The sequence below is a fragment of the Belonocnema kinseyi genome, chromosome 2 (assembly GCF_010883055.1).
Source record: "Belonocnema kinseyi isolate 2016_QV_RU_SX_M_011 chromosome 2, B_treatae_v1, whole genome shotgun sequence".
NCBI classification, from domain to species: domain Eukaryota; kingdom Metazoa; phylum Arthropoda; class Insecta; order Hymenoptera; family Cynipidae; genus Belonocnema; species Belonocnema kinseyi.
Window position 1 is genome coordinate 68721984 of NC_046658.1, and position 12774 is coordinate 68734757.

General features: G+C 29.6%; 2 protein-coding genes across 3 annotated transcripts in view; one reads left to right on the plus strand and one right to left on the minus strand.

Annotated features, from left to right (window-relative positions):
* On the minus strand, positions 1–3979 carry LOC117167968 (phosphatidylinositol N-acetylglucosaminyltransferase subunit C). Its single transcript, XM_033353243.1, has 3 exons — positions 3798–3979; positions 3392–3609; positions 1–916 (listed from the first exon to the last, which is right to left on the minus strand). The coding sequence occupies exon 3, from the start codon at positions 911–913 to the stop codon at positions 29–31; it is 885 nt and encodes a 294-aa protein (XP_033209134.1). The 5' UTR covers positions 914–916; positions 3392–3609; positions 3798–3979; the 3' UTR covers positions 1–28.
* Positions 3939–12774, plus strand: part of LOC117167964 (NF-X1-type zinc finger protein NFXL1) — a 14322-nt gene continuing 5486 nt past the window's right edge. Inside the window, exons 1-4 of one of the 2 annotated variants that reach the window (XM_033353236.1) lie at positions 3939–4187; positions 4454–4727; positions 6399–6511; positions 9916–11599. In XM_033353236.1, coding sequence (XP_033209127.1) covers positions 4470–4727; positions 6399–6511; positions 9916–11599 — 2055 coding nt within the window. In that variant the 5' untranslated portion in view covers positions 3939–4187; positions 4454–4469. The remainder of the gene's footprint in view (positions 4188–4453; positions 4728–6398; positions 6512–9915; positions 11600–12774) is intronic. The other variant, XM_033353235.1, reaches the window with a different exon arrangement.

Consider the following 12774-nt stretch of genomic DNA (forward strand, 5'->3'; position numbering starts at 1 on the left):
GTTTTAGATCTAAATTCTGAGCTCTTAGTCAAGAAGATATTACGGCCTCGTCCCAAGGTCCATAAATATTCTCCTTGTATTTTTGCCACCTGATATACCAGAGTGGACAAATAAAATGAATGAGAAGAGTTGCAGCAACGAAAACGTAAAATATCGTGAGGGAAATTTGGGACAGAAAATAAAGAGTTGTCGAGGCTAAGGGGATTGAAATTACAACCTTGTCTTTGGTTTTCCAGAGAATAAATGGAAGCAAAACGAAACACTGCACTGCAACTGTGAGCAGAGCAAAAGCGTGAAGAGAAGTTGCAAGTCTTGAGGCGAGCATTAAAGATCCAAAAATTGAGGAAGTGATTGAGAGCGAATCTGGGAGAGAAATTTGTGGTGAACCATATTTTCCGAATATTAAATGGAGCAGGAACATGAAAATTGTCATCGCGTAAATCGTGTCTGTGCTCACAGTTTCGGTCAGTGTTTTTAAAACTGGCGACAAGATATATCCAAAAGCAAAAAATATCAAAGCTGTTCTCAAATCTTTCGATAGTTTCTCCCCGAAATTGGGAACGCTGAGAGTGTAGAGAAAGTATCCGAGCACTGTGAAAAAAGTGCTAGAAACAAAAATCGTTCTTGGAGTTGTCCACTCGTTATTTAGCCAGATAAACATTATAACGAATAAAACTACAATGCTGAGTTGAATTGAAATACTGGCTCCTAGAGATATTGCTTGTCCTGTTTTCACATTATTGGGCTTGATGTTTTTGCGTAATTCTTCGAGAAAAGATTCGTCGGTGTAATTATCCGGCAAACTGCGATTTTCGTAGAGATTTTTTTGCCAGGAGGTCGTACGTTTCATTATTGGAGAGTAGCTTTTACACTTGATGCACGTGTAAAAATTTGTGATGTAATTCAACACCATATCCTACAACCAAAAAAAGGACAAACTATTTTTGTTATCATTTGAATTTTATGTTTGTTAAATACTTAACATGAACAATTTCAAAGTTATTCAAGAATTCGAAATTGCAAGTACTTTTGTGACTTTTCGTTCTAAAGGATTTTTTGTGTGTGTTTTTTTTTAAAGAACAAATGTAATAAAATATGGCGGTTTTCTTCAAATTTGTCACAAAATGAAAAATATTTTTATAATTTCATCTTTTAATTTTTTTATACGTGAACTTAACCAATTTATTTTGATCCTCATATTTTTTTATCCCGTTGTAAAATAAAAAAATTAGATAAGCACTTTTTATTTTATTTTGATTTTATTTTTTATTTTTATTTTATATTATTAAAAAAATTCTTTTTGCCTTGATAAGGGTGCTGTAGGAGTGCCGAAACGTTGGTGATGATTTTTTGCAAATATTTCTGATTGTGATTTGATAATGGCAGGAATAAAGAGGACGAAAGAAATAAAAAAGAGAAGGAAGGGGGATTTGGTTGGTTGCCTTCTGATTTTTCTTTCTTCCTTTTTATTGTTTTGTCCAAATTGAAAGGGAATGGTTTCCTTTTTTTCTTCTTTTTTAGGGGAGGAGAGAGGAGGATGTTCCTTTTTTGTTTTTCAGATTGCAGTGGGAATATTTTCTAGTGGTTGTCCAAATTGGGTCGTTAGATTCTTGATTCTATTTTCAGGAATTCTTCTCATCAATTTGACTATTGGACGTTAAAAAAGGGGTTTTAAGTTAGATTTTAATCTAATTTAAATATCCTAAATTTTCACCATTTTTTTGAAAGGAAAAGAAGATCTTCAGCCCCCCCCCCCCATTTTGACGTAAAATTTGATATTTTTTACACAACACTTGAAATATGTGTCAATTATTTTCACTTTAAATGACATTTCAATGGATTTCGAAAGATTTAAAATCAATTTTTGTACGAAACTAGACGAGACTTCCAACGCTTTTGAGGGATTTCATGAGATCTCCAAGCATTTCAACAGATTTCAGGGTATTACAAAAGTTTTGGGGTATTTTAAGCGATTTAAAAGGATTACGCGAAGTTTCACAGATTTCAAATGTTTTTAAAACATTTCAGAAAGAATCATTTAATTTCAAAAGAGTTTTAAGGATTTCTACGCATTCAGAGGAATTTAAGAGAATTAAAAGCAATTTTCGTGGATTTTGAATTATTTCAAAATAAGCCACGGGATTTCAAAGAATTTGGACATGTTAATACCGAGCTTTTAAATACACCAACAATTAAAAGTAAATATTTAAAATCTGTTTAAATTTAGGTGAAATCTTTAAAACCCGCGGGAATCAGTTACAGTTTGTATTAATTAAAATCTGGAACTGTATTCTAGTTATGAATTGGCTAGTCTTTACTTATGAATCAGTAAAATTGACTGATTTGTCAATAACAAAAACGATTCCACAGTTACAATTCAGTCACTTATTTGAACGAGTAAAAATTTTAACTGATTCAAATTTAGACAGAAGGATTTCCGTATATTACGAAATTTTTAAAGAGATTCCGAGGAATTTTAATGGATTTTAATATATTTTAAGATATTTCAATCGCTTTAGAAAGATTTCTACGAACTTTAAAGATTGCAATGAACTTCAAAGGGATTTCAAAGATTCTTTTGCTTTTCACCAAATTTTCGAGATTTCCACGGATTTTAAAAGATATCCAAATAAGCTGCTGGATTTTAAAGGATTTCATATACCGAATTATTTTCACAAATTTTGAAGGATAACAGGGAAATTTAATGAAATTTCGAAGATTTTAAGGGATTTAAAGTGATTTCATAGGATTTCGATAGAGTTAAAAACATTTGCAAGGATTTCTAACGTTTTAAAGGGATTTAACGGGTTTCAAAACATTTATAGGGGCTTCAATGATTTAAAAGGATTTTAAAAAATGACAAAGTGTTCAAAGCATATCCACAGATTTTGTAAGATTTAGCGGTATTTCAAAGGATATTCCAGTATTAAAAAGTATTTAAAGGGATTTCGAAAAATTATAATGGCACGGATTTACAAAAAAATGTTTTTTTTTTTAAATTTTAAGTGATTCCAACGAATTTTGAAGGATTATAAAGATTTAGAAATATTTCTAAGGTTTTTACAGACTTTAAAGGGGTTACGGGATTTTAAGAGATTTCAATATATAAGTGACTGAGTTTTAAAGGATTTTATGCGATTCCGAAGTAGTATTTTTGATGATTTTAGAAGATTGAAAGGAATTTTAATAGCCTTTAAAAGATTTTAAAAATATTTTTTAAAAGATTTTAAGAAATTCGGAACGATTTCCACAGACTTTAAACATGTCAAGAGATTTCAGGGATTTCCTTGGACTTTCGTAATTAATAACGCTCCTCAATAAATGTTATAATTACAATTGTTTCTGACAAGTGTATTATAGAGAAAAAAATGACAAAAAATGGAAAAATTACCTGGTTTACGGTGTAAATTAATCAGAAAGTAGTTCCTTGTCCAACATTAACACAGAGATTTTCATTTTTAACCAGATGTATTTGTAAGGTACTTTATTAAATTATAAAAAAAGAAGCTATACTAAAAAGTTGTTTTGTGGATTCAGATAACCTCTAAATCTTCCGTTTATAATATACACTTTTTATTTGTAGAACGATTACAAAGTGTTGATGTATACCTGCAAAATATAATCACTTGTGCAATACTCCCGTATAAGTCTATTATTTTATAGATAAGTTTCATATTTATTTATATATAATTTACATCTCAGAATTTTATTATTTCTTCTATATTACACGACATATTTTTTAAAACTAGATTGAACATTTTTATTTGTTAAATTCTAGTGATAAATATATTATATACCTTTAATTGTTTATTATTAAGTTTTTTAAATTAAAAGTTTAATGTCGAAATAATTGAACTCTGGAAAAATTATTGATTTCGTTGACGTGGTTAGCAACAGCGGCAACCCGAGAGGTTTTGAAAACAAATGCAACCTAACCTCACTTTGCCGAAAACTGTTCCTTGAGTTTGTGGATTGTTGATCTTTATTTTCTTAGCCTTTATTCAATTATTTTAGAGTGATAATGAGTAAATAATGGAATACAAAGATATGATGATATACAAGTAACTCATGAAAAACGGAGTAGAGTGACTCGATAACAATTGGAGATGTATAAGTCATGTAACACGTAATCATTTGGAATATAACCTCATTTCTCACCACTATTCACAGAAATTTGTATAAAAAGTGTAAGTTGATTAATTTTGTTACTTTTAATTTTTGTTTGATAAATCTTCGGATTGGAAGTACAGAAAATTATAATAAAATGTATGAAATCGTGAAGCGTAACATTTCTGTAAATTAATTTTCACGTCTTGTATTGTTCATAAAAAAACGTACGTGTCTCAAAACTAACATATTGTGAACTTTATGTTCAGGTGCTACAATTGACATATGTTTTATAATCTTTGATCTTTGCTATATAATTTTATGTTAAAAATAAATATTTCATTAGCAGTTTTTAAACAAAAATGAGGAAATTCAGGCGAGCTCAGGCGGAAAATCAAGCAGCCATTCAAAAACATTTAGTTGCAAATGATTTGTTGGATTCCTCCAGTGAAGATGAAGAAAATGGAAACGTGTTAGATGAAGCCGTAGACAAAGTTTTGTCTCTGTACCAGGTCGAAGGTGGTGATACACAGAAGACACTTTCGTATTTAAGCGACGTGTTGCAATCTGGAGGAGCAATTTGCCTAATTTGCATTTCGTCTGTGAAGAAAACGGATGCGGTATGTTTTATTAAATTCTCAAAAATAATTGATCATTATATTTAAAAAATTTGGTGATTTATTCCAACTTCTACTATACTATATTTACTCCGGAAGTGGCGCATTTCACGAAGACATCAATAATTTCACAAACATTACCGTCTATTTAAAAAATATTTCAAATATTTCACAAAGATTTTTAAAGGGTTCACAATTATTACACAAATATTACAATGATTTCTCAAAGGTTTCGAAGATTGCACAAAGATTACAATGATTTTCCAAAGATTTCTCATGTTTCACAAAGATTTCAGATAAATTTAAAAGATTTAACGAGGATTTGATAAAGATTGCAAAAGTTTACCAGAGATTTCAAATATTTCGCAGATTTCGGACAGATTTCACAAAGCCTTATATTATTTCACAAAGATTTAAGATAGATTTCAAAGATTGAACAAAGATTTCAATGATTTCCTACTGATCTCACAACGATTTGAAAGCTTTCAGATAGATTACAAATATTTCACAAAGACTTCAATCAGTTGTCAAAGGTTTTGCAAAGATTGTAATAACTTCACAAATATTACAGAATATTTCGCAATGATTTTTATAGAATTTACAAAGATTTTACAAAGATTCCAAAAAATTTCAATTATTTTTCAAATGTAAAAAAATGTAATGATTTTTTTTAAGGTTTCAGAAAGGCTTCAATTATTTCACAAAATTAATGCCAATTTCAAAAATATTAAAAATATTTCGCAAATATTTTTAAAGAGCTCACAATTATTTCGCAAAGATTTCACAATGCTTCAATAATTTCACGAACATTACCAAATATTTCAAAAATATTTTGCAAAGACTTTTAAAGAATTCACAATGATTTAACAAATATTTCACAAAGATTTCAATAATTTGACAAACATTACCGAATATTTCAAAAATATTTCAAATATTTCGCAATGTTTTTGAAAGGGTTCACAGCGATTACACGAAGATTTATATGATTTCCCAAAGTTTTCAAATATTGCACAAAGATTTCAATGATTTCCCAAGATTTCTTATGTGTCGCAAAGTTTTCAGATAAATTTAAAAGATTTTACGAGGATTTGAAAAAGATTGCAATAGTTTATCAAAGATTTCATAATGATTTCACAAAGATTTAAAATATTTGGGATAGACTTCACAAATATTTGAGCTAGATTTCAAAGATTGAACAAAGATTTCAAAGCTTTCAGATAGATTTCAAATATTTCACAAAGACTTCAATCAATTCTCAACGATTTCAAAAAGATTTCAATAACTTCACAAATATTACCGATTATTTCGAAAATATTTTGCAAAATTTTAAAAAGAATTCACAAAGATTACTCAAAGATTTCATCCTAAATATTTTTGATAGATTTAAAAGTCTTCACAAAGACTTTAATGATATCTCAAAGATTTTTATATGTTAAAAAATATTACCTAATATTTCCAAATATTTAACAAAAATTTAATGATTTTTTTAAATCCTTTACAAATATTAAAAATATTTCTCGAAGATTTCGGATAGACTTAAAAGACTAGACAAAGATTTCAGATTGATTTTAAAGAATGCAAAATGATATCAATAATTCCCCAATGATTTCAATAATTTCACAAATATTACAAATTTTTTTTAAAATATATACAAAAATGATATTTATCTTTCAGATATGGAACTGCGTTAAGTGCTTTACTTTCATGCATTTACCTTGCATTCAACATTGGATACGCGACAGTTTAAGTTACAAACGGGAAAAGGGAATCACTCCTCAATGGGCTTGGTAAGTTCACATATTTTCTTGCGGTAATCTTCCTCCAAAAAATAGATGTGTCGCAAAAATTTCGTATTAAGCATTGTTGTTGCTTTTACTCAATGCCAATTGGGTAATTTGAAAAACTCGAAGGAAGGAAGTTTGCCAAATTCACACATGATTATGAATTGAGTTTCATTTAAAGGGCAGTTATAAGGAATGTCACACTTATGTGAATAATAGAACAACAAGATTTTAAGATTTATTAATGTAAAATCTGATTATTACTTTTGTACTTAAGATAATTAATTTTCAACTAAGAAAACAGGAACTTTCGACCAAATAGTTAAATTTTAAACCAAAGCGATGAATCTTTAATAAAAAAAACTTTAATAGTTAATATTTCCACAAAAAAATTTCATTTTCATTAAAAAAAACGGTTAAATTAGACAAAAGTTACGAATTTTCAACAACAGATTTGTATTTTTAACCAAGAAAGATTATTGTTAAATCTTGCATAGTTTGACGATAAAACCGATTTTTTTATTGTATAATATCATTTTCACGATTAAAGCGAAAAAGATGCGTTTTATCAAAAAAATTGTTTCGAAAAAATTTGTGCCTCTTTTTTAGGTGACAAATTTTTCTTCTGCAGGTTTTTTCACATCTTATATAGTTTTGTTGGAAAATGGAATTTTTTATTTATTAAAAAAGCTTTTTCGATGGACAAAACCAGAACCGTTCTTTTCAGGCCTTAAAACAATGTGACAAAGGACAATCGGATAATTCCTTCGAAAGTTATCGTGTATACAGGCGACGACAACGACAACAACGATGATAGGCAAACACCAAAGTAAAATCCATTTTTTCTTGTTCAGTGAATCCGAAAACGTCGAGATTTAATGAACTCGGCAAAATTCAATTTTCACGCAAAATCAATATCTTCTCATTAAGATGAGAATGTATAAAGACAAAGTTTAAATAAAATAGTAGATGATTTTTTAAATAAAAAAGATAAATTTGCAGCAAAAATAGAAAAGTTTAATTTTAAGTTAGAAAAAAAGTTTTGGACCAAACAAAATAAATTTGCAACGAAATTCTAAAATTTTCAACCAAACCGATGAGTTTTCAACCAAAAAATTGAATGTCTATGAAAAAAATTTTCGATAAACTATTGAACAATTAAATTTTTTATTAAAAAATTAATTTTAATTTAAAAAAAACTATTTTTGAACCAATGAAATGAAATTTTAATACAAAAATATTAACTTTTTACAAAATAAGAATAATTTTTAACAAAATACATGAATTTACAAACAAATATTTTAATTTTTAATGTAATTTTCAACCTAATAGACTCAACTTCTTATTTGAGCTGAGCGATTAAAATGGTGGGTCAAAATCCGAAAAAAAATAAATTTTGAAATCGGATATCTTTTATTTTTTTTTATTTGAAAATTCAAAAAAATTTCCCTATTGCTTCGAAAATTAAGGTGAATTTTTTCTATATAAAGTTTTTGCTAGTAAATAATAATAAAAAATAAAGAATTAAATTTTTTTTTTGCTTATTCATAATTTTTTTTAAATGGCCAATAGAAATGTTTTTTTTTTATTGAGTCCTATGCACACGTTTTTTTAGCGATCTTGCTATAATAGCACCATCATTTTTAGCTTTTGAAATCTTAGTCTAAAAAAGTCTTCAACATCGTTAAAACTGTAAAATGGACCATTCTTGAACGCTTGAAACGTCACTAAAAATTGTATTTAAAAAAAATAATAATATCATGTTTCTTTGATTCAAGCTAAAGAAATTTCAGGTGCGAAATGTTCAACTTTTTTCAAAATATGTGCACAGGACTATCAAAAACTTTACATAGAAAAAAATTCGCCATAATTATCAAAAACTTAAATTTTCGAATAAAACAAGAGACCAGAAGATATTAACCGATTTAAAAATGATTATGTTTACTTTCTTCGGAGGTCGCTCCACAATATTTTTTAGCTCAGCACAAACCAAAAAGTTTGATTTTGTACCAAGAAAGATAAATTTTTAACAAAATAAATGAATTGTCAACTATAAAAAATGAACTTTTAACAAAAAATAGAAAAGTTAAAATTTTTAGTTAGAGAAATGAGTTCTTAAACAAATAAAATAAATTTTCAACAAAATATTCAAATTTTCAACCAAACAAATGAATTTTCTACAAAAGAGAATTAAATATCTGTAAAAGAATTCGCAAAAAAATATCAAGTTCAATTTTTAAGTAAAAAAACAACTAATATCCAATTTAAAAAAAACTAATTTTCAAACAAAGAAATGAATTTTCAGCCATAAGATTAATTTTTTACCAAAAAAGAATAAATTTCCAAAAATAAATGGATTTTGTTCAATAAAAATAAAAAAATAAAAAAACAACTGATTTTCAAACCAAAGAACTTCATTTTGCACCAAAAAGATTAATTTTCTACCACAAAAGACACATTTTTAAGAAAAATGCTTCAACTAAACATGGAAGGGTTCAATTTTCAGTTAACAAAATAATTTGGAAGATTTGTTTGGAAAATAGTTAAATTTTGAACAACAAAAAAGAATATTTCGCAACTAAAATGATCAATCATTAACCAAAAAAATGAATTTTTAACAAAATAGTTACACTTTAAACTAATTAGTTGAATTTTAAACCAAGAAGCGTTTTTTAAGCCGCTATTCAAATTAGTAAAATTGCGAGGAGAATTCGAGCAAGAATTTATATAAAGTTCTAAAGTGTGAACTTATAAAGTAAAATTTGTCATACAACAGGATCAATATTTAAAGAGAAGCTCAAAATTGTAATGGAACTAGCAAAAATTAACCGTTTATGCTAAATTTCATCATGAGTATAAATGGCACATTTTTCTTACTTTTGAACTTTGATAAAAAAATGGATTTAAAAACAAAATAATTTAATACATTTATGTTAAAAATATGTTTAGAAAACGCGTAAAAGGAGCCTTATAGAACATTCGAATCAAATTTAATTTAATTCTACCTTGATGAATAGTTCATCCGGAAACACATTAAGAATGTATTTTTTATGTTTTTTAAATGTTTAAAAATGTTAAAAGTACGTTGGCAGATTATTATGCACGCAGTCAGTTTTTTTCATTGAAAAAAAGTAATCGTCCTATTTTAAAAAATTGTACGCAATTGAACCTCTGTTAATGATATTCTACGTTCTCAAATCATATAATATTTTCTGTAAAATCCATAGCAAAATTTTGGAAAATAAAACGAGTTTTTTCTAAAGAATAATAAGTAGTGCGCGCGTAGCGCGCACAATGTTCTTAGTGATAATAAATCTAAAATGTATCACCCTTTTAAAACGTACGCAAATCAATATTTTATAAGAAAATCCTAAAGACAAAAAATGAAATTCATACATTCTTCCTTTCAGTCCGAAGTGCCGAACCGATTACCAAGAAAACGAAGTGCCAACCAAGTACCTTTGCTTCTGTGGAAATTCAGTGGACCCAGCCTACCAACCCTGGTCGATTCCACACTCCTGTGGCGAAACTTGTGGCAAATTACTTCAACCAAATTGCGGACACAAATGTGTTCTTCTCTGTCATCCAGGACCCTGCCCTCCTTGTCCAAAAACCATATCTGCAAAATGCTTCTGTGGCAAAGAACCAGCACGTCCTCGTCGTTGCAACGCCAAAGAGTGGAGTTGCGGGAGCATCTGTGGAAGAAGCTACCAAACCTGCAACCACAGCTGTCAGGAAGAATGCCACAAAGAAGATTGTCCTCCATGTACCGAAAATGTGCTCGCTTCCTGCAATTGCAACTCAAAAAGCGAGCCTCGACCTTGCAACCAATCCACCTGGTTTTGCGACAAACCCTGTGGTCGTCAATTTCCCTGCAATGTACATATCTGCGAAGGTGTTTGCCACAAACTGGGTGACTGCAAAGGCTGTCCCATTGAAAAAAACAGAACGTGTCCCTGTGGAAAAAAGAAATATGCCGTTTCTTGCAAACAGGAACTTGTTCCGACTTGTGGTGATACCTGCGGTAAGCTTCTAGACTGTGGTCGCCATGATTGCAACATGAGATGCCACACGGAAAAATGTGGACAGTGTCTGGAAATGGTGATCAAAACCTGTCGCTGTGGTAGCTTCCAGAAAGAGATGGCTTGTACGAAAGAATTCCACTGTAGTAGGAAATGCACCCAGTGGAGACTTTGCGGAAGACATTATTGCAATAAAAAATGTTGCGACTGCTTGATCAAAAATACGTTCAATGTCTGCGAGAAACTTTGTGACAACCAGCTGAATTGTCAGAAGCACAAGTGTGCGGCTCCTTGTCACAGCGGGCCTTGTTATCCCTGCACTCGAACTGATGTGATTCAGTGCAGATGTGGAAGCAACAAAATCACAGTTCCCTGTGGATCTGTTAAGAGAATCAAGCCTCCGACTTGCAACAAGCGTTGCAAAATTCCTCCAATTTGTCATCATCCGAAACGAGAGTCGCACAAATGCCACCAGGGTTATTGTCCACCTTGCAAGAAAATTTGTGGATTGACTCATAAGAGATGTGGACATACTTGTCCTGCGACATGTCATACCAAAGTTTGGATGAAGGTAAAGATTAATGGAGTTAATGCTCAGCCGACTGCACCTTGGGACATTTGCAGAAAGGAGCAATGGAAACTGCAGACACTTCCTTGTCCTCCTTGTGAGGTTTCGGTGATGGTCACTTGTTTAGGAGGACATGAGACTTTACCCTGGCCTTGTCATAAAGCGGTTTCTAATTCCTGTTTGAGAGAATGTGGCAGATTGTTGGCTTGTACGAATCACAACTGTGAGAAGCTTTGTCATAAAGTGGATTTGGGAGAAGATGGGAGTGAAGAGGATAGGTGTATGGAGTGTGAGAAGCCCTGTGCTTTTCCTAGACCAGAAGGATGTACCCATCCTTGTCTTAAGGCATGTCATCCAGCTCCTTGTGCTCCTTGTAAGCAGCTGGTCAGAGTTGGATGCCATTGTGGAATCAATTTCCTGTATAAGAGGTGTGCTGAACTCACTTCGGCAACAGAGAAACAAAAGGAGGAAATGCTCAAGTGTGGGAATCAGTGTCCGAAAAATGTGAGTAGAAATTACAAATAAAAGGGTAGGAATAACTAACTTTTTGAAGGCCGTGAAACCCCGTGATATTACCTGAAATACGATTTTATACATCTGAATTTAAAACATATAAAATTCAGCAGTTTCATGTTCACTGTATCGTCTCAAAATCAAATATTTAAAATTACAAAATATTAAATTAGAAACCTACACTATTCTTCAGTTCAAAATTTGAAACATAAAGAATTTAACAATTTATAAAGAAATGCGTTCAAATTTTAACAAGTACGAAAACAAGTATTACAAATTTTACGCGCTTTGGTTAAACAATTAAAAATTGAGAGAATAAAAAGCTAAGATTTTAAAATTAAGGCTTTAAAATCTGAATAATTTTAAATTTAAGATTTTCAGAAATCAAACCTTTTAAAAATTAGGTATTTAAAAATGGAAATTTTTAAATTTTATAAACTAAACATAAAAAACTCAAAGCTTTCTAAATTTGAACATTTTAACCCTTCACAATGAAAGTGTTCTAAAAAGCGTTCAAAATTACATTATTTTAAATTAGAAAGATTTAAAATTAAACGATAGGTTTTTGCGTAATTTAAAAGATAAGTTTTTCAATTATATATTATTACATGCTCTTCATGCCTTGATTTGTTAAATCGCTTCTACCAATCAGAAAAAAGAAGCAAAGTTTGATTTAATGACCAACTTTCGAATCTCAAATCTCAAACTGAATTCAGATAAATATAGATTTGAAATTCAAAAAGCGTGTTTATATTATACATTAAAATTGAGAGAAAAGATATATTCTTATATCTTCTATATTATTCTATATTCTTCTTCTCTATATTTCATATTCTATATTAATATGAAATATTAAATAGATACGTAAGAAAATAAGAAAAAATTATGAAAATTGTACTCGCAATATGGGAACTAAATTTGAGTTTAGCAGTTCAGTGGAAAAGCGCGTAGTTACAAAATGTAAAATAATTCAATTAATTATTAATTATTAACAATAAACCTACGCAAATACATATCTCATTCTACAATATACGAGACTCAATACACAGCATTTTATTAGAAACTTTATTACCTCAAATCTCCAGACGTCTTTGATATTTTTTGAAAATTTAGAAAGTAATAAAGAAGCATTTAAACCAAATATCGATCGGTTCTCTACCAAGTTT

Excerpts from the sequence above, each read along its gene's own strand:
- LOC117167968 (XM_033353243.1), bottom strand. The coding sequence starts at position 913 with ATGGTGTTGAATTACATCACAAATTTTTACACGTGCATCAAGTGTAAA.